Source organism: Drosophila nasuta, chromosome 3 (assembly GCF_023558535.2).
Source record: "Drosophila nasuta strain 15112-1781.00 chromosome 3, ASM2355853v1, whole genome shotgun sequence".
Taxonomy (NCBI): domain Eukaryota; kingdom Metazoa; phylum Arthropoda; class Insecta; order Diptera; family Drosophilidae; genus Drosophila; species Drosophila nasuta.
Window position 1 is genome coordinate 42635723 of NC_083457.1, and position 26719 is coordinate 42662441.

At 39.6% G+C, this 26719-nt stretch overlaps 8 protein-coding genes across 9 annotated transcripts in view; 5 read left to right on the forward strand and 3 right to left on the reverse strand.

Annotated features, from left to right (window-relative positions):
• Window positions 1-26719, forward strand: part of LOC132794451 (uncharacterized) — a 34344-nt gene that overhangs the window by 5286 nt on the left and 2339 nt on the right. Inside the window, exons 2-5 of one of the 2 annotated variants that reach the window (XM_060804909.1) lie at window positions 942-1311; window positions 1390-1665; window positions 25609-26067; window positions 26373-26675. In XM_060804909.1, the coding sequence (XP_060660892.1) occupies window positions 977-1311; window positions 1390-1665; window positions 25609-26067; window positions 26373-26675 (1373 nt within the window). In that variant the 5' untranslated portion in view covers window positions 942-976. Of the gene's footprint in view, window positions 1-941; window positions 1312-1389; window positions 1666-3944; window positions 4971-25608; window positions 26068-26372; window positions 26676-26719 lie in introns of those variants that run through there. The other variant, XM_060804910.1, reaches the window with a different exon arrangement.
• On the reverse strand, window positions 1875-2377 carry LOC132794467 (lysozyme D). The gene has a single exon (XM_060804933.1). The coding sequence runs from the start codon at window positions 2337-2339 to the stop codon at window positions 1917-1919; it is 423 nt and encodes a 140-aa protein (XP_060660916.1). The 5' UTR covers window positions 2340-2377; the 3' UTR covers window positions 1875-1916.
• LOC132794468 (lysozyme D-like) lies at window positions 3047-3553 on the forward strand. Its single transcript, XM_060804934.1, has one exon. The coding sequence runs from the start codon at window positions 3084-3086 to the stop codon at window positions 3504-3506; it is 423 nt and encodes a 140-aa protein (XP_060660917.1). The 5' UTR covers window positions 3047-3083; the 3' UTR covers window positions 3507-3553.
• LOC132792936 (lysozyme E-like) lies at window positions 7504-7987 on the reverse strand. The gene has a single exon (XM_060802475.1). It carries the CDS (start codon window positions 7956-7958, stop codon window positions 7536-7538), a length of 423 nt encoding a protein of 140 aa, XP_060658458.1. The 5' UTR covers window positions 7959-7987; the 3' UTR covers window positions 7504-7535.
• LOC132794472 (lysozyme D-like) lies at window positions 13008-13325 on the forward strand. Its single transcript, XM_060804939.1, has one exon. The coding sequence runs from the start codon at window positions 13045-13047 to the stop codon at window positions 13267-13269; it is 225 nt and encodes a 74-aa protein (XP_060660922.1). The 5' UTR covers window positions 13008-13044; the 3' UTR covers window positions 13270-13325.
• On the forward strand, window positions 13788-14400 carry LOC132794471 (lysozyme E-like). The gene has a single exon (XM_060804938.1). It carries the CDS (start codon window positions 13824-13826, stop codon window positions 14235-14237), a length of 414 nt encoding a protein of 137 aa, XP_060660921.1. The 5' UTR covers window positions 13788-13823; the 3' UTR covers window positions 14238-14400.
• On the forward strand, window positions 16741-17224 carry LOC132794470 (lysozyme D-like). Its single transcript, XM_060804937.1, has one exon. The coding sequence runs from the start codon at window positions 16773-16775 to the stop codon at window positions 17184-17186; it is 414 nt and encodes a 137-aa protein (XP_060660920.1). The 5' UTR covers window positions 16741-16772; the 3' UTR covers window positions 17187-17224.
• Window positions 20881-21422, reverse strand: LOC132794464 (lysozyme B-like). Its single transcript, XM_060804930.1, has one exon. The coding sequence runs from the start codon at window positions 21362-21364 to the stop codon at window positions 20933-20935; it is 432 nt and encodes a 143-aa protein (XP_060660913.1). The 5' UTR covers window positions 21365-21422; the 3' UTR covers window positions 20881-20932.

Sequence of the window (26719 nt, forward strand, 5' to 3'; positions counted from 1 at the left end):
ACCATCAACATATTATTAATAATACGATGGAAAATATACAATTTAAATTATGACTTGTGTTCTAAAAAAGTATGAAAAAATGCGTCCATCAACTATCTCAAATTATTCCAGCAATTAATAAAAATAACTTAGCAAATAAAAATATGAAACTGCAATAACAAAGTTTATTACTAAATTCCATCTAGAAGCAAGTGAAATTGAGGTCAAAATATTCTTGAGCAATTATTGATAATATAATAGAAAATAGACAATTTAAATTATGATTTGAGTTCTAAGTGTCAGTTTGTGTCGAATTCGAGACGGATTGATTTATTTGGACCATTTGATTCCTGTGACCCCGTTAGGCATGTCACGTTTATCATTCCTCATCGGGCTGAGTGTGACAGTCGCATCGATGAGCTCATGTAATCATGTTGTCCATGTCCATGTTTAACTCGCAAACTGGTTCACGCAATCCATCAACTATCTCAACCAGCAGATAGTTTATCGTAATTACGCAGGCAGCGTGCAGGCAGCATTGCAAAAGAATCCACAAGGAACACACAGCATTCGATGAAGAAGAAGAAGAAGAAGTCTTCCTTCTACATACTTGCATACATGTGTATTCTATGTAAGTGGTTGTTGGTTGCCATATGATGGCGCTGGATGATGATGATGGTCAGTCCAACGCTGACCTCAATGCGCCGTCCCCAAACGAGGCACAAAAAGAGAACTCAACTCGCTGCTGACCCAATTCCGACGCCCATTCGCAGATCTTGGTCGTTCACTTCACTTTTGCGTTCTTCTGGCGCTGGGAACTGGTTGTCAGCTTCACGTGTATGTGGCACACACCACACTCCAAAAACACACACACACACACATACACGAACACTCAGCTATCTAATCTGTTGTGCATTTTATTGGTGGTAATTAACTTCACGTCATGTTCCTGTCGCATTTAGGCAATGTTTGACAGTCGCCAATCGACGACATCATAATGGGCAACCGCATCGCACACAGATCCTCAGCTGAGGCTGGAGCTGAGCATGAAGATGGCCAGTTTAACACACGTCGGCGTTATCAGCAGCACAAGCGAGAGTTCCGCCTGCAGGATGAGTATCGCTCCAAGACGCTGCCAGCGCGTTATCCGCAGAACAATGAGGAACAAACTCCTGAGCGTTTGGGCTCCAGCAGTTGCTTGGGCTCTGGTTCGCAGTCGAATTCCAGCCCTGGTGCGGGGAATGGCGAGACGTCACGTATGCTGTTTCTGCTCTACTTAATACACCGCACCTGGAACGTCGTGATGGACACGATGGACACACGCACAAAGAGGTAATTGAATCGCAAATATTGTGCCATCATCCACTGTTTGTTCAATTTTCTTTCTTCTTCGCAAAACTTGTTTTGCAGTCGCTCTAGACGCGAAGCATCCCAGACGCAGACACCGCAGAAAGTTACACCAGCGGATACGCATCATAGACGACGAGCCCTTCCCACGCCAGACGAGGAATGCTCCATTGGCATCACCGACATCGATGCCTCCTCTTACTGCTCTCAGTACTCTTGCTGCAGCTGCAGCTATTGCTATGATGAGGCCATTGAAACACGAACTCATGCCTACAGCTCCATTGCGGATGACTACTCGCTGGACTCCATTTACCAACCCAGCAAATCCATATACGACAGGTGAGTTTGCAAAACTTTGTATAATTCAAATTTAACAGTCGTTTACGTATGCGTTGCTTGCGTAGCATCGAGCTTTTGTCAGTCACAAATGAAGTTGTACTGGAAAGTGTTGCATACTTACAGGCTGTCGCAAAATCAATGCATTAAAAGCTTGAATGTCGATTCGAACTAAGCAATTTGAACGAATTTATAAATAATGCAAAGTGATATGCCTTTAATTATTTATTTATTTGATACTAAGGACGGACAGCTTAGAAGCAGCTGTCGATTGAGGGCAGGTAACCATCGCAGTACTTCCAGGTGGACCAGGCAGACCAGCCCTGCTGGCCAAGGATCTTCTGGGCGCAACGGACGGAGTTGGTGATGTCATCGGTCAACAGAGCGTTGCAGCTGAGGGCGCACTCATTGTAGGAGAAGCGACCGTTGGCAGGCTGGCACCAGTAGTAGTTGTTGATCTGGAAGATACCGTAGTCGTTGGAGCCGTTGTAGTTCTCAGGGCCCACAACACCGGTGCGGTAGGAGCTCTCGTGCTCAGCAATGCAAGTCCAGCGAGCGAGTTGGTCACGAGGAACACCCAAGTTAGACATCTCACGAGCCAGGGAGCAACGGTCCATGGTGCGACCGAAAGCGGGGGCGGCCAAAGCCAGAGCAACCAAAACGATGAAAGCCTTCATGATTATTGTAATTCAGTGAACTGTAAACTGATGTCGAACAGCCGGAAAATTGGCGCTTTTATAGGTGGAAATTATCTTAGCTGCGCAATTGAGTTATCGCTATCTGAGGTACTTCATGCTATAGGTAGTCTTTCTTATCTATAATTTTAATATTAATGATTTGAGTTTTTGCTAATAGCTGTCTAAGCTAGTTAAGATAATAACAAATAGGCCTAGGACCACAATTTCAAACATTTTGTAAATCCCCGAGCCAAGAGAGATAAGAGCACCGAAAATTGTAGAATGTTTAGGAAACATTTATTATGGCGCCCTCTAGACTATTACATAATTTATTTAAATGACATTTTAAAAAATCGAATTTTAATTTATTTTCTATGAATTTATGTTGGCGATAAAATCAAGACATTTTTACCACAAATTCAAATCCATTGCCTACTTTCATGCGCTCATCAGCCATCTTAAGAAATAATAATTAGTCTTATACACTCCGTATAAGAAGAAATTTTTCTAAAGGTAAAAGTCTTGACTATCTTTATTTGTCTAAAAAATCATAATATTAAAATCACGTATACGAACTGTTTTAATTAGGTTACCAACTGATTAATTGAGATTAGCATTTAAAGTGTGTAGTATTTCAATATGAAAAGTACTTTAGATAACTCCTGGACAGAGATAATTTTCCACTATAAAAGCGACAAGTTTTTCAGTTATTGGACATCAGTTCACTGAAGTATTCTTACAATCATGAAGGCTTTCATCGTTTTGGTTGCTTTGGCTTTGGCCGCCCCCGCTTTCGGTCGCACCATGGACCGTTGCTCTTTGGCTCGTGAGATGTCTGACTTGGGTGTTCCTCGTGACCAACTCGCTCGCTGGACTTGCATTGCTGAGCACGAGAGCTCCTACCGCACCGGTGTTGTGGGCCCTGAGAACTACAACGGCTCCAACGACTACGGTATCTTCCAGATCAACAACTACTACTGGTGCCAGCCTGCCAACGGTCGCTTCTCCTACAACGAGTGCGCCCTCAGCTGCAATGCTCTGTTGACCGATGACATCACCAACTCCGTCCGTTGTGCCCAGAAGATCCTTGGCCAGCAGGGCTGGTCTGCCTGGTCCACCTGGAAGTACTGCGATGGTTACCTGCCCTCAATCGACAGCTGCTTCTAAACTGGATTCTGATAATTAAATAAATATAATTAAAAAAAGTTAAAAAATCGTGTGTTTCCAAAACAACTTCAAAATCGTAATACTCAAGAGTTAAAACAGCTTATTTAAGACTTTTTCAATATGAAATGAGCTTCTTATACTCACCTATGCAGTGTCTTATACGTGCCTGAGCTATGTCTTGCTTTCGTCTTAGCTGTGTCTTATACATATACAATTATAAGCAGTGTCTTATAATTTACGTAAGCGCTTGTATAAGAGCGGCAGCTTGCAAGTGAGACGCGTTGAGAAAGTGACCGAGGAGAGCCGAACTAACTGTCATCGGCTGCTTGAGTCGAGACGAGGTGAAGCCAAGTTTACGGTTGCCTGGCTTAACTCTGCTCAGTCGGTGCGTGACTTCCGAACGAATCAGACGTGTGTGCACAGTGCGAGAGTTGTTTTGCTGAAGTTTCGATTGGTGTTTTTATTATCAGCTTGAGAACGATCGATAGCTCTGTTAGCTGTGTTTAAGGTCTAACAAAGTTCTATCGTCGCATCGCAATTTCAAGTGTCAGTTTGATGAAGATGGAGCATAAAACAAAGTTATAAACTGTTTTGCGTTATTTGTGGTAACGGTAGCTCCATTAATATCAGCATCGATATCTTCCGCCAGCCTACTCCGCCCTCTCTGCCACACGGTTTTGTTACGTGTCGCAGACGGTTACGCGATATATCGATACAAATACATGCAAGTGTTTGAATGCTTACTGTTGCTGTGCGTTCTGGAGAGAGAAACAAGTTTTATTGGTTAGAAAAGTGCGCTGTGCTGTGTGCTGTGTGCTGTGTCCCCTTCCATCTCTTTATCCCGCCAATACTCGAACAGCTAACAGCATCGCGAGCGCGCGCGCTGATTGCATTCTAACGGGAAAACGAGTACGTCTCTGACGCTGACGGTGACTCTGACTCTGAATATCTGACTCTGTCGTTGTGGCCCGGCTTGGCTCTGCCTGGCCTGCACTGGCCTATTGCAGCATCCACAACAACAACAGCGACAAGTATAACAGCAACAACAAAACCAAAAACAACAATTGCAACCGTAACTAAGTAGCATACAAGTTGTGAGTTTTGCTTTGTGCTAATCTTCTCAATTTGTGCCTCTTCTTCTTCTTCTTCTTCGACAACTTCGACTTCGATGACGCTGCAAAGTGCAAGAAAGCCAACGTTTTAAAAGCTAACGAAAAAAAAAAAAATAGAAGAGCCAGAGCAAGAGGAAGAGGAAGAAACGAAAGAAGAGAAATATGAAAAGTGTGTGTGCCAGTGTGTGGACATTTTGAGAACGTTTGCGTTGTAGTGTTGTCGTGCTGTGGCCCAATTTCAATGCCGTGTCATTAATCGCATATGCAACGCTCCAAATTGGATTTCGGATTGGCCTAGAACTGTTTGTTGTACCATACATACAACAAGTAAACGCCAGATTGAGAGAACGAGGTAAGCCCGAGAACCAAAAATAACTGATGCATGGTCATCGTTATACGATGTACAAGTATGTAGCTCGTAGCGGCATAAGGTTATATTTAGACATGACTCTGAGCCATTGTTCTCGACCTACACCCACACATGTTATGGGTGGAAGACGGGAACTCCAAGGGCGTAGTGGGGGGTTCAATAACTTCGGGGACTTAAGCTCATTCAGTTCGTTCTATTACACTATAAACTATGTCTAATAATGTCTTATATCTAAGCTGCCTTATAATTCAGCTATTTTACTCCGTTTGATAAAATCCGAAGTTATATTCATTATAAATTAAAATTAAATTCACCACCTATGGAGTCGATGAGCAGATGAAATAAATTATGAATGATGAATTAAAACTTTACAATAAAATTATAATAAATATATAATAGCAATTTTAATATTTTTAAAAAATACCAATTAATAAAAGAAATTAATTTCTAATTAAAAGATAATATAAAATTTTCGTTATAATCGAAATTTTAAATACCAATTTTGACAAATTTAATCATCAACTCTCTCATATATAAGATTAAAAATTAATGGACTTTATATTGGCTATTAAATTAAACATATATTTATTCAAAAAAGAGTATGCATAATGTTACACTTTATTTATAAAGATGCCAATAATATTCATTTATTAAAATTAGGTATTTTATAACATGAACGAAAGCTACGACATTAAAATAATTTCCATTCTCTATTTAAATGAGTCAATATAGTTAAAAAAAAAACTACTGTCATGCTGCTCTCATTTCTATATGATCCCCCTTTGAGCAAAGCCGTCTACGCTCTTGGCTAACTCTAATCTACATCTTTGTTGGTAGCTGAAGCCAAGAGCCAGACAGACTATAACTATAACGCATACAATCATGCTATATGTGTATGCTAATAGGGCTTGACTTTCTTTTCGACTTGGGCGCATTCATTGGCATTCAAAAATCCTCTCGAGAATCGCTGCGTGGGCAGCCGAGAGTCGGCTGGCTAAGTTGGTTGAGTTGGCATTGGCATTGAGATGCCGTTTTAGAATGGAGCCGCAAGAGCAAGTGCTTGTTAGCCTGACATTCGATGCTATAAAAATATTTTGTGGCAACATTGTAAATTGCTGCGTGTGCGTCGAAAAGAGGTAGATGAAGACAAAAAAAATAAAAATAAAAAGAAAAATAGCTGTAGAAAAATAAATATATAAAACAAATTACATTTAACCGTACTCGAAAGCGTCTAAAAGAAAAATTCAATTGGCGACGGCACGCTTCGAGCCAGGCACAATCGGAGCGTCGAATCGGCCAAGTCTCCCCAATCCCCAATCCCCCCCTCCAGCAGCTGTTGCTAGAGCTGCTAACAATGCCACTTGGCGGACAAAGAAGTGTAAGACAAACAAACAAAAGAAATATCAGTGGGCAGTCGTAGAGACATAATAACAAATGGAATACTCATATAAAAGTATGAGTATATACATCGGACTACATACACATCGAGTACTCACTCTACTACAGCTAGACGAAAACTGTTCCGGTCTGATTTAACAATTGTTAATAATAAATAGCTTATGCATTGGCTACGCTCCTACGGCTTGCAGGGCGTCACACGCAACAACACCATGGCCAACTTACTTTCGGCCAAATTTCGAGTATAACGAAAAATTTCTTTTCTTTTCTATTTCTGTGGTGGTGTTAAGAGTGTGGCGTATCTATTCTTTATATGGGTTATTAAGGCACATTCAGTTCCATTTGAAAATGAAGCAGATCAACAACAGTTCAACTGTTCAACAGATGGTTGTTGCACACCTGACAAATGAGGCAATTGTTGATGAAGTAACCGCAATTTGCTTACCTTTTGCCTCGTCAGGCGACAAGACGCTCTCTTTGTCGAGCTTAGGCAATTGGATTTGGGTCTTTCATACCCGTTAGCGTAATGAATAGAAGGGTATTATAAGTTGGTCGCAAACGAAAAGCTTGTTATAGATTTCGGTCGAACGAAAAACTAAATAATAAACATACATAACTAAATTCATTGTTTTTCCTTTCTCTGTCAATTTGTTTCGGGTATCTCCCAGTTGAACTGTCGAGCAAAGCATTGCTGCTTGCTTTTCTCTTCCCTTTTGTTACTAACTGCCTTTAACTGCACAACTAATTGTGGCAACTGCAATTGGCTAGAGGCCCATTGAACTGCTTATTGGGCGCAAAGGCCAAACTGTCCCAGACAACCAAACCAGACAAATCAATCAGCAAATCACTTAATTAACACCGACTTCACGTTGCGATTGCATCTTACGCGTGCAGACATTTTAGGGGCTTCACATTGCTCGTCTAGCATTACAGACTAGCTTATCTATCCGAGATTTCCATATGAAACACATCACTTCATATCAGCAGTACCAACAGCAAACTACTTCAGATATGTCATAAATGCGTAATAAGTTCACACTTCAATCTGAGAAAATGTTTAGTACAAACTTGAGGTAATCTGTTAGATACCCTTTAAAATTCAGAGACTGTTGGTCGATTTAGTTTTTGTTCACATTTTATTCAATAAGCTTAGAAGCAGCCATCGATCGAGGGCAGAGAGCCATCGCAGTATTTCCAGGTGGACCAGGCAGACCAGCCCTGCTGGCCAAGGATCTTCTGAGCGCAACGGACGGAGTTGGTGATGTCATCGGTCAACAGAGCGTTGCAGCTGAGGGCGCACTCGTTGTAGGAGAAGCGACCGTTGGCAGGCTGGCACCAGTAGTAGTTGTTGATCTGGAAAATACCGTAGTCGTTGGAGCCGTTGTAGTTCTCAGGGCCCACAACACCAGTGCGGTAGGAGCTCTCGTGCTCAGCAATGCAAGTCCAGCGAGCCAACTGATCACGGGGAACACCCAAGTCGGACATCTCACGAGCCAAGGAGCAACGGTCCATGGTGCGACCGAAAGCAGGGGCGGCCAAAGCCAAAGCAACCAAAACGATGAAAGCCTTCATATTTGCAATTCTCAGGAAAAACTGATGTTCTCAGTCCGTCAGGCTGTTGCTTTTATAGCGACATTTAATCTTTAGTGTGCACTTATCTAAAGAGGGTTTGTCTAAGTTCCAGACCCGATAATGTCGATTGTCAGCGCAACAGATGATGAAGTTGATGAAGGTATATCTAATCTTTGAGTTGCCACAATGAAATTAATTTCTACGAGTATAGTTACACATTTGTTGATTGCAAGTATGTTGAAACAGATCTATCAATTTGCATTCTCAGTGATGCGATATCTGCTCACAGGTGTGAACACTTCAGGGGGATTCACAGTTCAACTTTATGATTAAGGACTTGCTTATCTCACAGAGATTTTCAATAATTGTATATCAGCGGAAGTTGCTGCAGATAGGTTTGTTCTCTAATAAAAAAGGTTCAAAATTATCTGAAATTCGAGAAATTGCCAAACAATATTAGAAATTCTGCATTCTCATTTAATTTAGTAATTTTTGTTAATTCATTGCTATGAATATTTCATAACTTTTTGCAAGTATAACAAAGATTACAATGAGTGTAATAGACAACAAATTTTTTGTAATGAAAAAGATTATATATTATTTTGATAGTTTCTATAGATCGCAGGTCCGTAATACTTCCAAAAGAATACTAAATTCGAAAAATCAATTGTGTCTATGCTAAACGCCAAAAAAAATAAAAATGCATTTGAAATTAAGTTTTTGTTTATTGAGACTATTAGTTAATTAAAATTAAATGAGTTTATATAAATAGAAAATATATTTCCGTCAGCAACTGTTCATAGCCAACTGTCAACTCTGTGAAATTTCCAGAAATCTTCAAGCTTTCTTGACGATAAGACAAGACGTGTTGCTGTCCATCATAGAGATCTTCTAAGTTGTCGCTTGTCATCGGGCCTTGACAGATATAATTTTTGGTTCGTTGCGCATTCGGTTGCCACTTTCTCCCAATTTAGCAATCTCTGGCTGCCAATCTATGTGGCCGGGGGGATAATCAGATTATAGATTCCAATCGCCTTATAATTGCGTACACTTCGTGCTGAGCTCGAGGATGCCTTGGGCAACATGTCAATCATATATTTTTGGCCATTATTATGTCCACTCAATGTGGACTCACCTTCGATTTTTGATTTTGTTCGCTATGTCTGAACGATCTGTTGATGCGGAACTGGTGCCAAAGTTTACACTATTTGTTTAGCATTTGATTTTTTTTTTTGTGAATTAATATGTATGCCATTGTTAGCTGTGTTGCCTCCAACTACAATTTCAACTCGAATTCAATAGCCACCTTCCAGTTCAACTGGTTTCCGACCAATTCTCTGCTCAATGCGATCATAATTAATATGTTTTGGGTTGGCCATAAATCGGTGTTGACCCGCCGTCATTTTGTGGTTGACTGGCTTTGACTTTGCTGAGTGTCTTTGCGTCTTTAACTTTACTTTCTATGGGAGAAAATTTGCACGACACGACGCGACGCGTCGTTTCGCGATTTTGTGGCCACCCAACAAATGGCTTTTTTAATTCCAGCATTGTTTTTGTAAAGCATGAATTTATATTAATATTCTATAGAGCACCTGCCCATCTACAGGTATTTGTGTTTATAGTAGAAAGTGAAGTGATCTGTGGACTTTTCGAAAGTTTTCACACTCTGTTTTCGCAAATACCCCTAAATCAAAAGGTGGTAGATTCCCAGAGTGATAAGTCAGATTCGTTTTCATTTCAGATAATATCGAAAAGGTAGCAAAAAGGTAGAAAGCTTAGGAGTTGTTGACCTGGTGGTGTGTTTAGTCGTTTCTTATCTCACTTCCCAAAAGACTGCTGATTGCTCCCTATCTTATCAATTAACTTGAAGTGATTGAAAAATCAACAACTTCAAACTTTATTTACTTTTATTTTATTTTATTTATTCATATCTTAATTATTAGCTATACATTCTGAAATTGATTCAAGATAGTAGTAAAGTATTAGAAATAAAACGTAGTATTCTTTAATCACAATCTTTAAGATATTTCTGCGTTCTTTTAAGATATGATTTCCCATTATCTTGCTTTATTCAATACTTTTTTTTTGCATTCCGTTCGCTTCCCATCGAAATAAATTATATAATAATATAATCATTTCGTACTCTTTTTAACTTTATTAAACTTTTTGTACTGACAAATGTCTGAAGCTTTAAATATTATTTTGTATACTAAAGTTGCTTAACATCCACATGAAGAGAACCTCTACTTAAATAAGTTAGATATACCATAATTTATAGATCGTATGGTTTACATCACAGATGCTTGACGTCTCGCAATAATCTTTGTAGTTGCAATTTGTTTAATGATATTGGAATTATCTGCAATATTAGCAGCGTTGTCTACAACGTTCCAGACAATTGTGACAATGATGCCGCTTTGTAGATCTCATGCGGAAGTTGTGCCATATTTATTTGCATATTAATTTATATGACTTTTTTATGAATTACCACTGAAGTCGTTGATGAATTGTCAGTGCCAAGTTGAATCATGAGTCAACCCAGTTTTTTTTTTTTTGTCACAGGTAATGAATAGGTCTTGAGTCTGTTTATAATTCGGCGTTGACCTGGTGTCGACGAGTTTACTTTCTATGAGTGAAAATGTTGCCAAAGGTTTATTTTTATTTCTAGTTTTTATGAGCAACTAACGCAGCGCTACAAATTGTTTGTTTGTTTTGCCAAAGTTTCTAATTTTATGGCTTTATTTATGAACGTCAGACATTGAATTGGATTAGCGACCACTTCAAATTTCAGTCATGGAAATGAAGAAACCAACCAAAGAAAGACAAACCAAAAACAAGTTTTTGTCATTCAACAAGCTACACAATTCAAGTTCAATTTTGTAAGCAAAGGTGTAAAGGGAAGAATTTCAGCAAATTAATGATCAAGGACTCAAGATGAAGTTATCGCAAAACGTGTGAAACGTGGATAGTTAAGTAGCGATAAGATTGACAACAATTCAATGTCAGTTTACATTGTTAGGGCACTCGATAAGGAAAACACTCAAGTATTAGTTTGAGTACTTAAAATGCCTCATCGACTGGTAGAAACAACAACTATTTGTGACCAAGTTGAAGAACTGTTCTTTGCAATTAGCTGAGCTGGGCTATTATGGTAACAGTGCTTTCTTTTTCTATAATTTCGAGCCTTAATTGGACAATTAGCGGCGTCTTGTATCTAAATGATGTATAATTGGTAAGCCACAGTGTGGTTCAGACCCCAAAGGCACAACGTTTCAACGTTTCAGCATTTCATCGACCTCATGCATATGCGATGAGGTGGTATTCAGAAATTCTTGAGGCCAGAACTGTTAGCTGACCCATAAACGATGATGCCTAGAAGCTTTTATATTAACTTGTAAATCAAACAGAAAAGTAAAAGTGAAGAAGTATCGTTTACAAAGCAGAGCCCAAAGAGAGGTGGGGAAGTGAATGTATTCATGGGTATTCATCGATAATGCATGAGCTAGTCGAAGAGGGTCACAGCTTTTTTTTTGTTGATGTTGTTGTTATTTTTAAATTTGTTGTTGTTGTGCGTTAGCTTTACAGTAGCCTTTTTTCATTTGTCTTGGAGCGAAGAGGTTAACAACTTTCTTAGCAGAAATCTGCGAAGAAATGTTGTAGAAATCTGCGGTTGTCTAAAGATCATCAGCGAGACCAGAGAGCAGGGAACACCGCTAACAACTACTTCAACTCGTAACTCAAAGTGATGCTAACTTCATGAGTGGGTACAGCAAATGCCACCGCCTCCCATCATTTATGATGAGTGTACTCATGAGTCCATACTACTCGTACTCTCATAAGTGCATGCGCTTGAATGGGGTTAATGTAACAGCCTGATGACGGGTTTCGCATAGTTGCGGTTAAGTTAGTCTTTTAGTTCTTCTTGCCATCACATCCCATGAATCTGTCCATGTTGTCGTGAAAGCAAAGTGCAGTTCACTCTATGTTTAAATACTTGTATTCACATTCGTATTGTGTTGTTTTGTTTGTTGCCTTGGGTTATGTGCCAAGTCAGTGGTTTAACGACGATTCAACATCGTTCCGTTATGAAACGCAGTCATAAGTACACAAGCTCTGTTCAGTTCAGTTCTTCCAACATAGATCTTCAGGCTAGATGCCCCCACACATATGTTAGCCTACTTTGAATATCAATAGTGCCTCTAACATTGTTCGCAAACAACAAAACTTGAAGCATAGCCACAGTCCAATAATTGGTAAACGAAAACAAAACCAAACTTAACAAGGTTAATGGTTTAACTATAACTAGTGGCATTTGAATTCACTGCTCAAAATATGAATAACCAACAACTGCATATCTAGTAAAAGTAGGCTAATTTTTAACCATTTCAAACTCTTTACTGATCATCTTTAAAGATGTGGTGAATCTGATGATTTTGAGAGGAGTTTTCGGTATAATACTAGTACTTATAATAACTTAAGAAACCAAAAATAGAGGATATTAAACATTTTTGGTTTGAGGAATAATGAAGTACCTTAGCTATAAGTTTATAAAGTAACATTCTATGAGAATTGTAGGAAACAGATAATGACAATGACAGTCCATAAAATGCTAAGTACAAGAGGAATACAAATGGGAGTAATAGAAAACGTAGAAAATGAATAATTAAATAAGAAGAGATAAGACTCGAGATAATATCACTAATTTCAGTTATTAAATTAGTTGGAACATGAAAAGTATGCAAGATAATTGGTTTTGAGACTGCGGTCTTCTTTCTACATTAAAGACATAAGGCATTAGAAATATAGAAGACTTAATCATAAGCACAAAAGGTACAAAGTTAATAAAAGAACACCTTATAACAATAATTCCTAAACAACTATTAGTTTCTTAAACATTTGTTTACCTCGTTGTTTGACCACGATTATTTCGATTGCATTAGCTAACTAGACTATATTGATAAACAGTTCTGCAGAATTGACGCTTTGATAAACACTTTAGATAACACATGTAATGTGTAATGTAATGTACAGGTATAAAAGCACAAACCTTGTCTGAAAACATCAGTTTCTCCTGAAAATTGTAAACATGAAGACTTTCATCGTTTTGGTTGTTCTGGCTTTGGCCGCCACCGCTTTCGGTCGCAACATGGACCGTTGCTCCCTGGCCCGCGATATTTCCGACTTGGGTGTTCCTCGTGACCAGTTGGCTCGCTGGACATGCATTGCTGAGAACGTAATCCTTGGCAAACAAGGCTCATCTGCCAGGGAAGGCTGCGATGGCTCTCTGCCTTCCATCGACGACTGCTTCTAAACTGTTTCTCACTTCTCATAATAAATGAAAAATCATATCGCAGTCTTTTTAAAGTATTTCAACTCTTGGGCTTTTTCTTTTCGAAGTTCTCATAATTGGTACAAGAGTGATAGAAAAGGTAGAAAATGAATAATTAAGTAAGAAGAGACAAGACTTTAGCGCTCGAGATAATATCAACTAACTTTAGTTATTAAATTAGTTGGAACATGAAATGTACATAAATGGTTTTGAGACTGCGGACTTCGTTCTACATAAAAAATATAGAAAACGTATTCATAAGCAGAAAAAGTACAAAGTTAATAAAAGATCACATGATAGCAATAATTCCTAAACAACTATTAGTTACATTTGTTCACCTCGTTGTTTGACCACGATTACTTCGATTGCATTAGCTAACTAGGCTATATTGAAAGACAGATCTATGAATCTAACAATTGACGCTTTGATAAACAAGATAACACATGTATACGCATGTAATGCGTAATGTAATGTCCAGGTATAAAAGCGCAAACCTTCCTGTATGAAAACTTCAGTTTCTCCTGTAAATTGTAAACATGAAGACTTTCATCGTTTTGGTTGTTCTGGCTTTGGCCGCCCCCGCTTTCGGTCGCACCATGGATCGTTGCTCCTTGGCTCGCGAGATGTCCGACTTGGGTGTTCCTCGTGACCAGTTGGCTCGCTGGACCTGCATTGCTGACCACAAGAGCAACTACCGCACTGGCGCAGTTGGCCCTGAGAACTTCGATGGCTCCCACGACTATGGAATCTTCCAGATCAACAGCTTTTACTGGTGCCAGCCTGCCAACGGTCGCTTCTCCCACAATGAGTGCTCCCTCAGCTGCAACGCTCTGTTGACCGATGACATCACCAACTCTGTCCGTTGCTCTCAGAAGATCCTTGGCATACAAGGCTGGTCTGCCTGGGTAGGCTGCGAAGGCTCTTTGCCCTCCATTGACGGCTGCTTCTAAACTGTTGCTCACTTCTCACAATAAATGAGAATTCTTAATGTAGAGTCTTTCAACTCTTGGGTTTCGTTCTTCTCGAACTTCTCATAATTGGCTGTTGCTTCATACTTGCTTTCTAAAGATTCGAAGAGAAAGATAAATGGAGAGAGAGAGACTAATAACAAATGAAAGAATCGATATTTCGAAAGACAGATGAGGACAGACCGGCAGAGAGACAGACAGATTGTTGGGAGTAAAAGCAATGGCTAGACTTCCCTTCAGACTCTGCGGACTCTCATAATAGGCCGTTGACTTGAAGCGGTCAGTGAATTCTTAATGGGGGAACTCAGTGGGCAATAATTTATACAAGTAGACGTCGCTCAAACTGACAATAAATACACACATAAGCTGAGCACTTGGCCCGAGAGTGGGAACGGGAACGGGAACAAAAGTGGGGAACGGGAGGCGGGCATAGGAATGGGAACGGGAACGGGAACCCGAAGACAAGGAAAGGAAGTGGCAATGCATTAACAGAGACACCAAGAGATAGACAGAGAGACCGCTTAGCGATCGTCTCAAGAAACAGGCTAAAACAAAGCAGGAAACCAAAGACTGGAAAATTATACTCGCCAACAAATGGAGGCCAAGAAAGGAAAGGGGGAATGAGTTGTGTGTGTGTGTGGAACTGTCAGTAGACCTTTTCCTCCTGCCAAGCACCTGCTTGACTCCTTCCTATAATTTGTGCACATTAGCACAAACTGCCCAGCACTCGAAGAAAAGTACTGCATAAGTAATTGACATAAGGCCGCAGTTCAGCGCCCTCACCAAAGGTGATTCTCCAGAGCAAGAAGGGGCGACACCACGACATGGCGTGGGTCAACTACTTACCAACTAAAACAATTACTGCGGTTACCGGCGCGCCGCATCAAATCACTCTAGCGTAAAGTTATGCCGCTTCACAAAGATAACAACAAGTTGCAAGACTGAGGAGAGATACTGTAGATACTGAAGAGGGAGGGGAAATTGTGATCTTCAAGGCATATGATTTTCAAATGCTTCAGGGATTGTGGCTGATTTAATTGGCATGGAAAGAAAAAGTAGCCAACAGGGGTGAAAGATATAGAATTTGTGGAAAACTGCAAATAAAAAGAAATAGAAAACAGAAAACAAAATAAGAAAGCGAATAGAAGAATCCCAGAGGCAAGAAAGGAAAAGCACTGAAGCTATGAGGAAGTCAAATTTATAAAGTTGAAAGAAACAAAAAAGAAGCAGCGCAAATTTAAAATTGGTAAACAGAGTTAAATCCTGAGGCGTAAAATGGAAAGCCATAAAAAAGAGATAGTAATTTGGTTTACAAGTCAAAATTTAAAATAATTCATAATAAAAATAAAATACATAAAATATAGTACTATTGTATTACAAAAGTTAGGTATTATTCAAGAAGAACGTCCTAAGAAAAAGGGATACTCAAAAGAAAGAAATATTGATATCAATTTATGCATAAAATAAGATGCAATAATAGTTCCTATAAGCAATTGCTTTTGAAAGATCAAAAAGATCAACTAAAAGTTTTGATTCTTGTTTTTAGAACTCAATTTTTCTCTCTGTGTAAGAAAGACATAAAATTGATAGTAGACTTCGAATAAAGTAAAAAGAACAACTAATAAATTTAAATACATTATGAACAAGTATCATTAAGAATCCCTTAACGGATACGAGTCAAAGCAAAATTGGAGCTTCAAGAAGGAAGCATGTAAACAAGTTAGCAGAGGAAGTAATAAAATAATAAAACACTCTTCCTTTTCTGCAACCATTCATCACTGACAGCAACGATAACAAGTGAGATCCCCACTAAAGAAATCAGACTATCTCGACATCTTGCAGTCTCGCTTTGAGAGATTGTATTATAGCCACTTATTTATCAGATGCTCGAACTGTGTTCGTGAAGTGTTTTCCACTTGTGAGAAATGAAGGCAAGAGAGTTGATTTTAATACGCAAAAGTCGAGTGGAGATACCTCAAGAAAAATTAATGAATGGCACGGCCGATGGCTTCGATAACGATTAGGGGGAATCACTCTTATCAAAAATTAAAATGGCGGGTGGCACGCCATGTTAGCCAAAGTTCCAGACACAGTTGAGTTCCGTACTTATCAGTTTAAAGCCAACAGAGCGCATAGAAGAAGAGAAAGGGGGATTGAGATCAAGATAGAGATGAAGAGAGTAGGAGAGATCTGTTTAGATGACGAGTATATCGAGTGTTCTATATGATATAGAAGACATACATATTCATAAGCAGAATAAGTACAATGTTAAAAAAGAACACCTGAACACAATAATTCCTAAACAAATATCATATTACTTTCTCAAACATTTCTTGACCTCTTTTCTTGACCACGATTACTTTAATTGCATATTGATAAACAGTTCTGCGGAATTGACGCTTTGATAAACTCTTAAGATAACACATGTATACACATGTAATGTGTAATGTAATGTACAGGTATAAAAGCACAAACCTCGCTGCCTGAAAACATCAGTTTCTCCTGTAAATTGTAAACATGAAGGCTTTCATCGTTTTGGTTGCTCTGGCTTTGGCCTCTTCCGCTTTCGGTCGCAACATGGACCGTTGCTCCTTGGCTCGCGAGATGTCCAACTTGGGTGTTCCCCGGGATCAGTTGGCTCGCTGGACTTGCATTGCTGACCAGAAGAGCAACTACCGCACTGGCGCAGTTGGCCCTAAGAACTCCGACGGCTCCCAAGACTATGGAATCTTCCAGATCAGCAGCTTGTTTTGGTGCCAGCCTGCCAACGGTCGCTTCTCCCACAATGAGTGCTCCATCAACTGCAAAGATCTGGTGACCGATGACATCACCAACTCTGTCCGTTGTGCTCAGAAGATCCTTGGCAAACAAGGCTGGTCTGCCTGGGCAGGCTGCGATGGCTCTCTGCCTTCCATTGACAGCTGCTTCTAAGCTGTTGCCCATTTCTGATAATAAATGAGAAATCTTAACGCAAAGTCTCTTTAGAGTAGCGGGTGGCGGGTGGCGGGTGGCACGCCATGTTAGCCAAAGTTCGAGACATAGTTGAGTTCCGTACTTATCAGTTTAAAACCAACAGAGCGCATAGAAGAAGAGAAAGGGTGATAGAGATCAAGATGGAGATGGAGAGAGCGGGAGAGATCTGCTTAGATCACAAGTATATCGAGTGTTCTACATACTTATATGATATATGGGGAAGCAAATGATGATGCCACATGATGCCTAGGCAATGCTTAAACTTGCACAATGTCAACGTATCGCATTACCGAAAAACGGATAAAAAGCAAACTGTTGTTTGTTGTTTTCCAGTTGGTTAAGTAAACATGATCTTGACTTGTCTTTGTCAATGGTAATCGAGCCGAAACGACGACCCAGCGACAACCCAACGACAACTTTGAACTACTTTTGGCATCAATTACTCGCAACCTGTCATACCACAAATTGGACTTACAAATTATAAACATTTCACCTGGCAAACCAAACGTAACTATGTCAAAATCTCAACTTTTTGATTCCCCGCTGTGATATAAACCTTAATTATATTATACGAGCGACGGGACGGGCTCTCGGGTTGGTGATATATCACCAAAGGGCAATGCGGTGGGCGCAATCTGTAGCGAACAGATCTCAGTGAAAATCATAATGGCCAAGCCAAGCTGGAAAATCTTGCAGTGCTTGCAACTATTGTAAGATGTCGAATATTTGAATACTCTACAAAGTTGTTGGGGAGTAGAGAGTTAAACCAGCTAGTCGTTTATGAATTTTTTAAATTGCTCTTAAAACTATATGTTTTAGTATAGTGTTTAGTGTTATATCATATAGTACTTTTGTCAAGCTTCATTTTAAATTTTGTGCTTTTATTAAAATCGATTGAATTTTGTCTATAACAACTATATATATATATATATATAAATATGTATATATGTGCTCTTTAAATTATCTGTTATAGAATTTAAAGCACATACTATAGTATTTATATAGTATTTTTGTCAAGTTTAATTTCAAGTTTTCTACTTGTATTTTAACAGCTCTCTTTATACTAAAGTACTTCAGTTACGTAGCGTATTTCCAATTCGTTATGTTTTTCTTTTCTCATTTTAATTTAAAGTCAAGCGCCCGGCTGTCAGGCATGACAGCTGCCATCAAAAAATACAAAAAAGCTGACAAAAGTCAGTGCTTGGGGATCCCAAAAGATACCGCGTACAATTCAAGAGTTGACAGCTTTGGGAAAATGGGATCTCGACGTTGTCTTGACAACTGAAAAGTGGCCACATTTCTCTATCATTGTTTGTTGCTAAATTCTGTTAATAGTTTTATCTGCCATTTGTTGTCTCGCTGTGGGTAAAATTTACAACATTCAAAGGCCTCACACTCTAGTTTCCAGTTCCATCCCAACCCACTGCGAACCCTATGCAAATGGGCTAAAGAAATGGAACTGGCATGAGAACATTTTCATGACAAGACATCGCAGCGGTGACTTAATCTCTGCCAGCATCAAAAACCACTTAAAAAAAGGGGCAACAAAAAAACACAACAACAACTCAGTTTTGATCGTAGTCTCTGTTTCAGTTGGAAATAGGTGGCCAGTTCCCTGTCTTGTTGTCGTCTTTGGTTGGGTGTCTTTTTTATTATTATTATTATTTCTTGTAGCGTCCGTCTTTAAAACAATTTGGCAAGGTGTCGGCTTAACACGAGCGGAGAAACCTCGTCTCTTCTTTTTCTTTTTTTATTATATACCTCTTCTTTTATGATGAGCTATAGCTGTCCGAAAAAGGCTGTGATAAATTTCTTGTGGCCAGAGAATGTTGTATAATAGCAGGATGATTAAAATGCGATTTCTTATGCGAAATGTGTATACGAAGACGAATGCGGGAAAGTTGACGAACAGTTGAGAGAACAGGCGATTTATCAACTCTGAGCGGAGCTTAAGTGAGGGCTTAGAAGACATGTCATGTCAGTCTGTCATAAATGATAGTTGGAAGTACTCCACAAGCAGACCACAGAAGAAAGTACTACTTATAAGTTTTTAGCTTGAGCAGTTGATTAATCCTAGAGAAAGTGACTTTTTCTGTAGAGTGTTCTTAATTAATTTGTACGGAAAGAATAGATTAAAGAGTATACAAAAAGTTTTCCTGCTTATAATGTGCAGCAATGTTTACATGCTTCAAGTAGATTAATCAGTAAACTGTTTTCACTGCTTCTTCAATGAGTTTACTTCATTAAGAACTGCAAAAACTATTCCTAAGATTTTTCAAGTTTGCTTTAGTAATTAATAAAGCTGAAAGTAAATATTTAGCATAACTCCTTTGTTTAAAATTCTACTGAAATTTTCACTCTTTCTTCAAACTTTATTAAAGAGTGCAAAAACTTTGTACTATTTCTAAGATTAAATACCTACTAAAACTGAAAGTTTAAAAAATGGTTAAACATAACTTACTTAGTTAAAATTCTAAAATGTGTATACTTGACTCAAAATTATTTTAAGTTACTACTCAAATATTAAACTGATGATATTTTAAGAAGCTACTCAACATAATTCCCTAGTCTAAGTTTCCCCTTATTCTAAATTCATCACCTCAATAAAATAAATCTTAAAATTCCAAAGCTTCTTAAAGAAAATTAAATAAACTTACATCATAATTCAGTATCTACACTCGAACATCTAAAAAGTTAGTCTAAAAAATTTGTCTAAAAATTGAATAACTTTATGTACATATTTGATATGAATTCCACTTTAATCTCAAATTGGTAACATATTTCTGGTTTTAACCAAAACGACACTTACGCCAAGTCATTCAACCCTATCGAGAGGCCCTTGAGAATTGATACAGATTTGTTGCCATCGATGACCAGATAAGTCGAGTTGTTTACCATTTTGGTGCGCAAACATTTACAGGCGATGACAAGGCCTAAACATAACAGCAACTCAAAATGGCCAAGCGAGTCACAAATGGCAATCGCAATAGACCTACATTGTGCATTGGGCCTTACTCGCAATTGCATTGAAATCATTTCAAATCGAAGACGAAATTTTCAAAGCAAACAAAGTCGTTGGCTTTTCGCCACATCTATATCTCTCTGTCTTACTCTCTGTATTATTCCATCTCACTCTTAGATAAACGGCACGATAACGGCATGCTTTCATACGTAATTTGTTTTACGATTGGAAATTAAATTAACTTGTTTTCCAGCCATTAGCTGCGTCTCCAACTCGCAACACCAACTCGCAACTTCGACACCGACTTCGATGCCATGCCCATGTTACCAGTTGGCATTTTGCAATAATTTTTCTTATAGATATCATTCGTTTTGGCCAAACGTCTCACCGGCTAGCTGGCTGGCCAAGTAAACTGTCATAATGGCTCGGTTATGTGTGGGCCATTATATAAAATTTCACTTTTCTACAGCATGTTGGCCAAAAAGGCCTAAACTGTGCTGTGCAGGGGAATAGCGAGGACAATTTAGCAATTTTCTTAAATTGCCAATGCAACCAAGTCGATTTTATTTAGATATATGTATGTATCTACTGCTGCTGCAGAGCGATATAATGAGTTCATTAATCGACTGCTGTCATCAACAGCTTTGCTACAAAATGTTGGTCAATAAAGCAAGTGGAAAGTGGTCGTCATTATGCTTTGCTCTTTTTATTGTATAATCTTCTCCGATAACAATTGCAAACTCTACTTGAAGCAGGGATCAATGCTGGGCAAATGGCCCTTGCAGAACTTCCAGGTGGACCAAGCGGGCCAACCCTGTTGCTGCAACACCTTCTGGGCACAACGCACCGACTTGGTGATGTCATCGCTCAACAAGGCCTTGCAACTGAGGCCACAACCGTTGCTGGACTTCTTGCCATTGGGCGGCTGGCACCAGTAGCGATCGTTGATCTGGAAGATGCCGTAGTCATTGGAGCCATCCGAATTCGGGGGACCCACGACGCCAGTGCGAAATGAGCTCTCGTGCTTGGCGATGCAAGTCCAACGGGCCAACTGATCGCGGGGCACGCCCAACTTGGCCATTTCCTTGGCCAGAGAGCAGCGATCCATGGTGCGTGCCAGGGCGGGAGTAGCCAGGGCCAGGGCTGCCAAAACGACAACAATGAAAGTTCGCATGATTGCAAGTCGAAGTTGTTGATGCAGTGGAAGTCGAGTGACTGTTGATTGACCTGAGCGCAAGTTGCAGTATTTATACAAACTCAAAATGTGAACCTAATGCAGTTGGATAAATATTAATCTTATGCTAGCTGATGGGGGTGCACCGCCTTAAGTAATTAAAGGCAGTTTACATTCTGATAAGCAGCCCTCATCTAAGCTGAGGTTCAACTTGCCACACATTGAGTTAGACCCAATCACAAATGCAGGTTGCAGCAGCCACTATAAAAGTTAGCAAGCTGATAACATTGGTAATTACCCGATTTATGGCAAAGTTTGCGAATTTCCGATAAGTGCAAAGCAAAACAACTTTAAGCTATGCACTCACATACGAGCACTCAAAGTATTCACACTCACTCGAAATCATGACCTCGCACGCATGTTTGCTGCCACAATTATCTTCTCTTTTATTTTATTTCTCAGTCGTATTTTTTTTCCTAGCTCTATAACGTAACTAATTCAAAATATTTAGCCAGCTGGCATTGTCTTGGACAAGGAGAGGGGGGACCAAAGAGAGAGAGAGAGAGACTTCAACGAGTTGAGGCTTTGTTCACGCAATCAGTGAGGTTGCATGTTCAACGTAGTTATTTATTCATTGTGCGGCATTCGAGCTATTCGAGACTCAAATTGCACTTCATATTTTTCATTCACGTGCACTTCGCCAAGTTCCAAGTTCCCATCTTTTGCACGTTTTGTGTGGCTCCCCAAGTTTAATGTCCGACCACAGCTCTATTTTGATCTAGCCCCTCAGTTTTATGGGTACTTCATTTTCAGCTTCAATTGACTTCACTTGACTCAAACGCGGTGAGGTCCATAAAAATTCAACAGCAGACAAATCTGCAAATTAATCTCGAACTAAAGAGATAACAGATTAAGACGCATTCATTGACAAGTTGTTAACTTCACAACCAGACATCACTAAACTCAGCCCTTTCTAAGTAGTTGCCGAAAAAAAAAACTAAAGAGATCCCAGGCCTTGGTTCCATTGTAGACATCGTCGTAGTCGTAGTCGAAGTCGTAACAACAATTATGCTAATCAGCTACTTCGAGATTCGAGGTCTTTTCCCTTTCTCCCAGAAAATTCAATGAACCTTTGTGAACACAATGATGAAATGTTTGTTGACTATCAGAAAGGCAACTTTACACATGATTTGCGTGGCATTATTCGATTAAAGCCAAGGGTTATGGATCCATAATTGACCACAAACACACAACAATCTACAAACTAAATGTCTCAGCCCTTCGCTCATACATATCTCAGTTATTTCTTTTCTTCATCAACGAATGATTTGCGTCACCTGAGCACTTAAATGGGTGGCGTGTTTCCACTTCTATCATATATAAATAAGTAGTATAGAGTTTTGCATGGTTTGCTCTCATTTTTATATTTTCATTGATAGAAATAATACACGGGTAACACTTGAAAATAAGGGGATACTTGAAGAGTACGCGATACTCCAGCACTTTGATTAATGATCACTGGAGCGTGTGATTTTTTTTGGCACTTTTTTTTTGTACACCATAAAATTGAAAGCATGACAATAGATTTTTCTTATAAACTATTACTAAATAATAGGCATATTTGTAGTACAATGAAGTTGGTCCCTAATTTATGAGTTTAATAATGAGTGTAGTGTATTTCAAAGTCGTCAAAGCCTTTGCTTTGTTATAGATTAAATTGTTGTTTGTTTTTTTTTGCTTTTTGTTATGTTTAATTTTGTTTTGGTTTGGTTTTTGGTTTTTTTTTAATATCGCAAGCTTTTTGTTTATTTATTTCTTTCTTATTGCAATCAATTTTGTTTATTAAGATAAAGGCAATCGAAATTGTCAATTCTAGAACGAACTGGAAATCAATAGATAGATAAATAATACGTGATTAGAGCCATATGTGTGCCGTACCGGATCTCTTAAAATTTTAGCGCCTGAATTTATTGGCTAGCCAAATTGTTGACCAAGTCATCGGACAACACTTGATTACTTTGCTGATCGCACTTACATATTTATGGAGTGCATTGCATTGATTGTTATCACTTGACTTGATTGGCAAACATTGCGACGACGAATTGTGTTTGGCAGCATTAAAAAAAGTTTTATGCGCAACTTTCGAGTGACGTTATCAATAAAATAGCAAATATGTATTTCTTTTATACTGTTTGTTTTGTGTTAGTTCATTTCAACCTGACAGCAACAGCGACGACCAGTTTTATTGCTGCATTGAGCAGACTTTTCAAATTGATCACTTATCAGTGGCAACAGCGACGTTGATTCACTTTTATGTTACATGTAAATGCATTTCCATTAGGCACTTTTATCCAACTCCAGCTGTCTCAAGTGTCTCATCGAGAGCAGGTCTCTCCTCTCCTCTCCTCTGCTTTGCTTTTCTTTGCTCTGCTCTGCTCATCGTTGGCTGCTCTCGTTTTTGTCTGCTCAAATTGATTTATGCAAATTCGATGCTGCTCTTCATCTGCTGCGCACGTTTTCAATTTGCCGATCAACCACATGTTATACCCGGCATATGAATGCGGCAGCTGGGTATAATGAATTTGTGTTAAATGAATTTGTTTATAAAGTTTAGCAGTTTTTTTTTGACTCCATTACGTATGCGTAATCTAAGCGTATACGTCTTTCCGACTTTCTATCTGACCGCTCATTTTAAAAGCCAGATCTCTAGAATGATAAGTGCTGTAGCTACCAAATTTGGTGACAATACTTCAGTTGATCTTATGTATGTTAAAATGTTCTTTCAACTTTGCCGGCTTCTCAAAATACGAAACTTAATCATCAAGTGTTTTTAGCAGACATACAACATTTTTAGCATATGTTACTTACCTTGTATATTAAATACTTACCTTGAATGTTATACCAATTAGTTTATTAGATTATAAGTTTCACTATTAACAACAGATTTGAGATGAGGACTTTGTTGTTAAAGTAATACTTTTGGATAGTAAACTTATATAAAAATACAAATTTTTATCAAATAACCTGATTATAAATAAAAGTGGAACATTACTTTATATAAAATTATATTAAATTTCTTAATTTCATATTCTACACACATCAAGGTCAATTTTATTGGGCACATTGAGAGAATATGATTCAGTTCATGGGCTTTTATTTCTTAATTTCAAATTCAACACATATCAATCTCAACTTTATTAGGCACATTGACAATATATGATATAGATTAGTCCAAAAAGGTATCTTACAGTTGAGCACAACCTGTAATTAGTCATGCTTGCTTTTCACGGCAATCATTGAGAAATGGTTAATCACCACAACGCAATGCAATTACCTCCCGCACATGCCGAGCTGCAGTTGGAGTCTATTCATTGCCTTGGCTTGGGCCACACCTGCTGCAAGAACAATTGGAATTCAATGGAATGACGGAGTGAACGCACGGTATGCAGCAGCTAAATACGTGACTGATGCGTCTGATTTGATAAAAACGAGCAACATTAAAAATTTCTTAGCTTTGCATTGGGGCACGTCATAATTTCCCAGTTAAAACTCAAAACTGAAAACTGAGACTGAAACTCATTTGCATATAGGCAGACGACGACGACGCACAGTTCACAGAGATACGCGTGTGCCGTTAGATCGCATTGTCAGCTAACGGTGCATGTCAGTCAGACTTTTATCAAGAGATCAGCGTGATCTCTGTCTCTCTCGCTCTCCATTGCTTGCGCTATGTGTGTCTCTATCGGCTAGTGAAAGTGCACGCCTTTAATGCCGATATCGTTGGATATTGACATGCTAATTCAACAAATTTTACAATATTTTTTTGCTTACACAAAATTGAGTAACCACAGTGCCAACGATTCAATCTGGCAGCGAGGCGTTCGATCAGTTGTCAACGGTTGGCGCAAGGAAACAGTCCCCAACCAAACGGCAGCCCACATGCCACTCACCAGGTGTCGTTGACAGCGCCTTATCTGTCTGTCTGCCAGTCTGTCTGTCGGTCTGTTGACTTGTCTTTCGGTCTGCCACCTGTTCGATTACCTCTCCGCGTGCCGTAAAATGCTCAATAAACTGAATGTCTTGTTTTTCCGGTGCGTAACGAGCTGGCGTCCCCAACCCAACCCGTAGTATTTATAGTTTATACGAAATCCGCAATTCGAGTTCTGCATGAGTAATGCCCCAGGCCAAGCCAATAACATTTATTAAACGACTTCCCTCCATACTTTTTTTTTTCTTCTTTCTAGTGACAGCTCGACGCTGCAGCGACACCATCAGCAGCCGCCGCAGCATCGCCAGTTCGACATGGCACCCAGCGTGTGCGAGATTGCCTCGCCCAAATTACCGTCGCACAAAGAGACCTCTGCTGGTCAGACCTCATCGCAGGCCTCTCCGCCAGCGCCAGCTCTCTCCAGCGTCTCGGGCACCAACAAATGCGGCGCCAGCAGCTTGAATGGCTCGTTGGCCTCCTACAAAATGGCCGGCTCCGAGCAGAGCTGGCCACAGGCGCCCGTCTATAGCAAGGAGAACCAGCGACCGCCTGTCTACAATCCCGAGGATTATGTGCAATCGCTGAGGAAGTTCACCAAGGGCAGCGGCACAGCCAAAGTGCAGTCCATCTACGATGTCAACATCAATGGAGGCGGCAATATTAAGGAGGCCGACTACAAAGCTGCCACGCTGCCAGCCAAGCACTCGGGCTACAAGTGAGTTAATTGAGGGATTATCGTAAAAGCTTTATAATCTGTCTGTCTGTCTGTCCGTCTGAATGCATTCCGATATGTCAGATCCAATAATATCTAGAGCCACTAAACTAAGAGGCAATATTATTTAGTGTTAACAGCAGATTATTTTAAAACTTGACTGCGCTCTCTTCAGCACTTCAGAAAAAACGTATACCAAGCTTCAATTCAAAGCTAGCTATTATAAATTAAACGAGTGTGGTTTCATAATTTTATATAGTAAAATGGTCCCGAAAAAGTGTAATGCAAACCTTAATCTTCCTCCATAGAAGTCCCATACCAGCACCACCGGAGAGTGACAGCGAGATGTCACTGCGTCAGTTTGGCTCCATTACCGATCTGCTGACCAAGCTGCGCGCCGATCTGCGCGTCTCCTTTCCCAGCTTCGTTCAGGAGTTTGTGGCCACACCCTCGGATGGCATCAGTCACCTGCTTGAGGTGCTGCGCGCTATACAAATGGCCCAAGCAAGCAATGCACCTGCTCCACTCGCTGGAGGCACCAACTCCCTGGCCATGTCACGCAATCCACAGAGCTATCAGCGTCGTGCGCTGCTCGACGAGCTCTCCTGCTTGTAAGTAAACCGGCATAATAATCGTCTAAACATTATCCTAACCT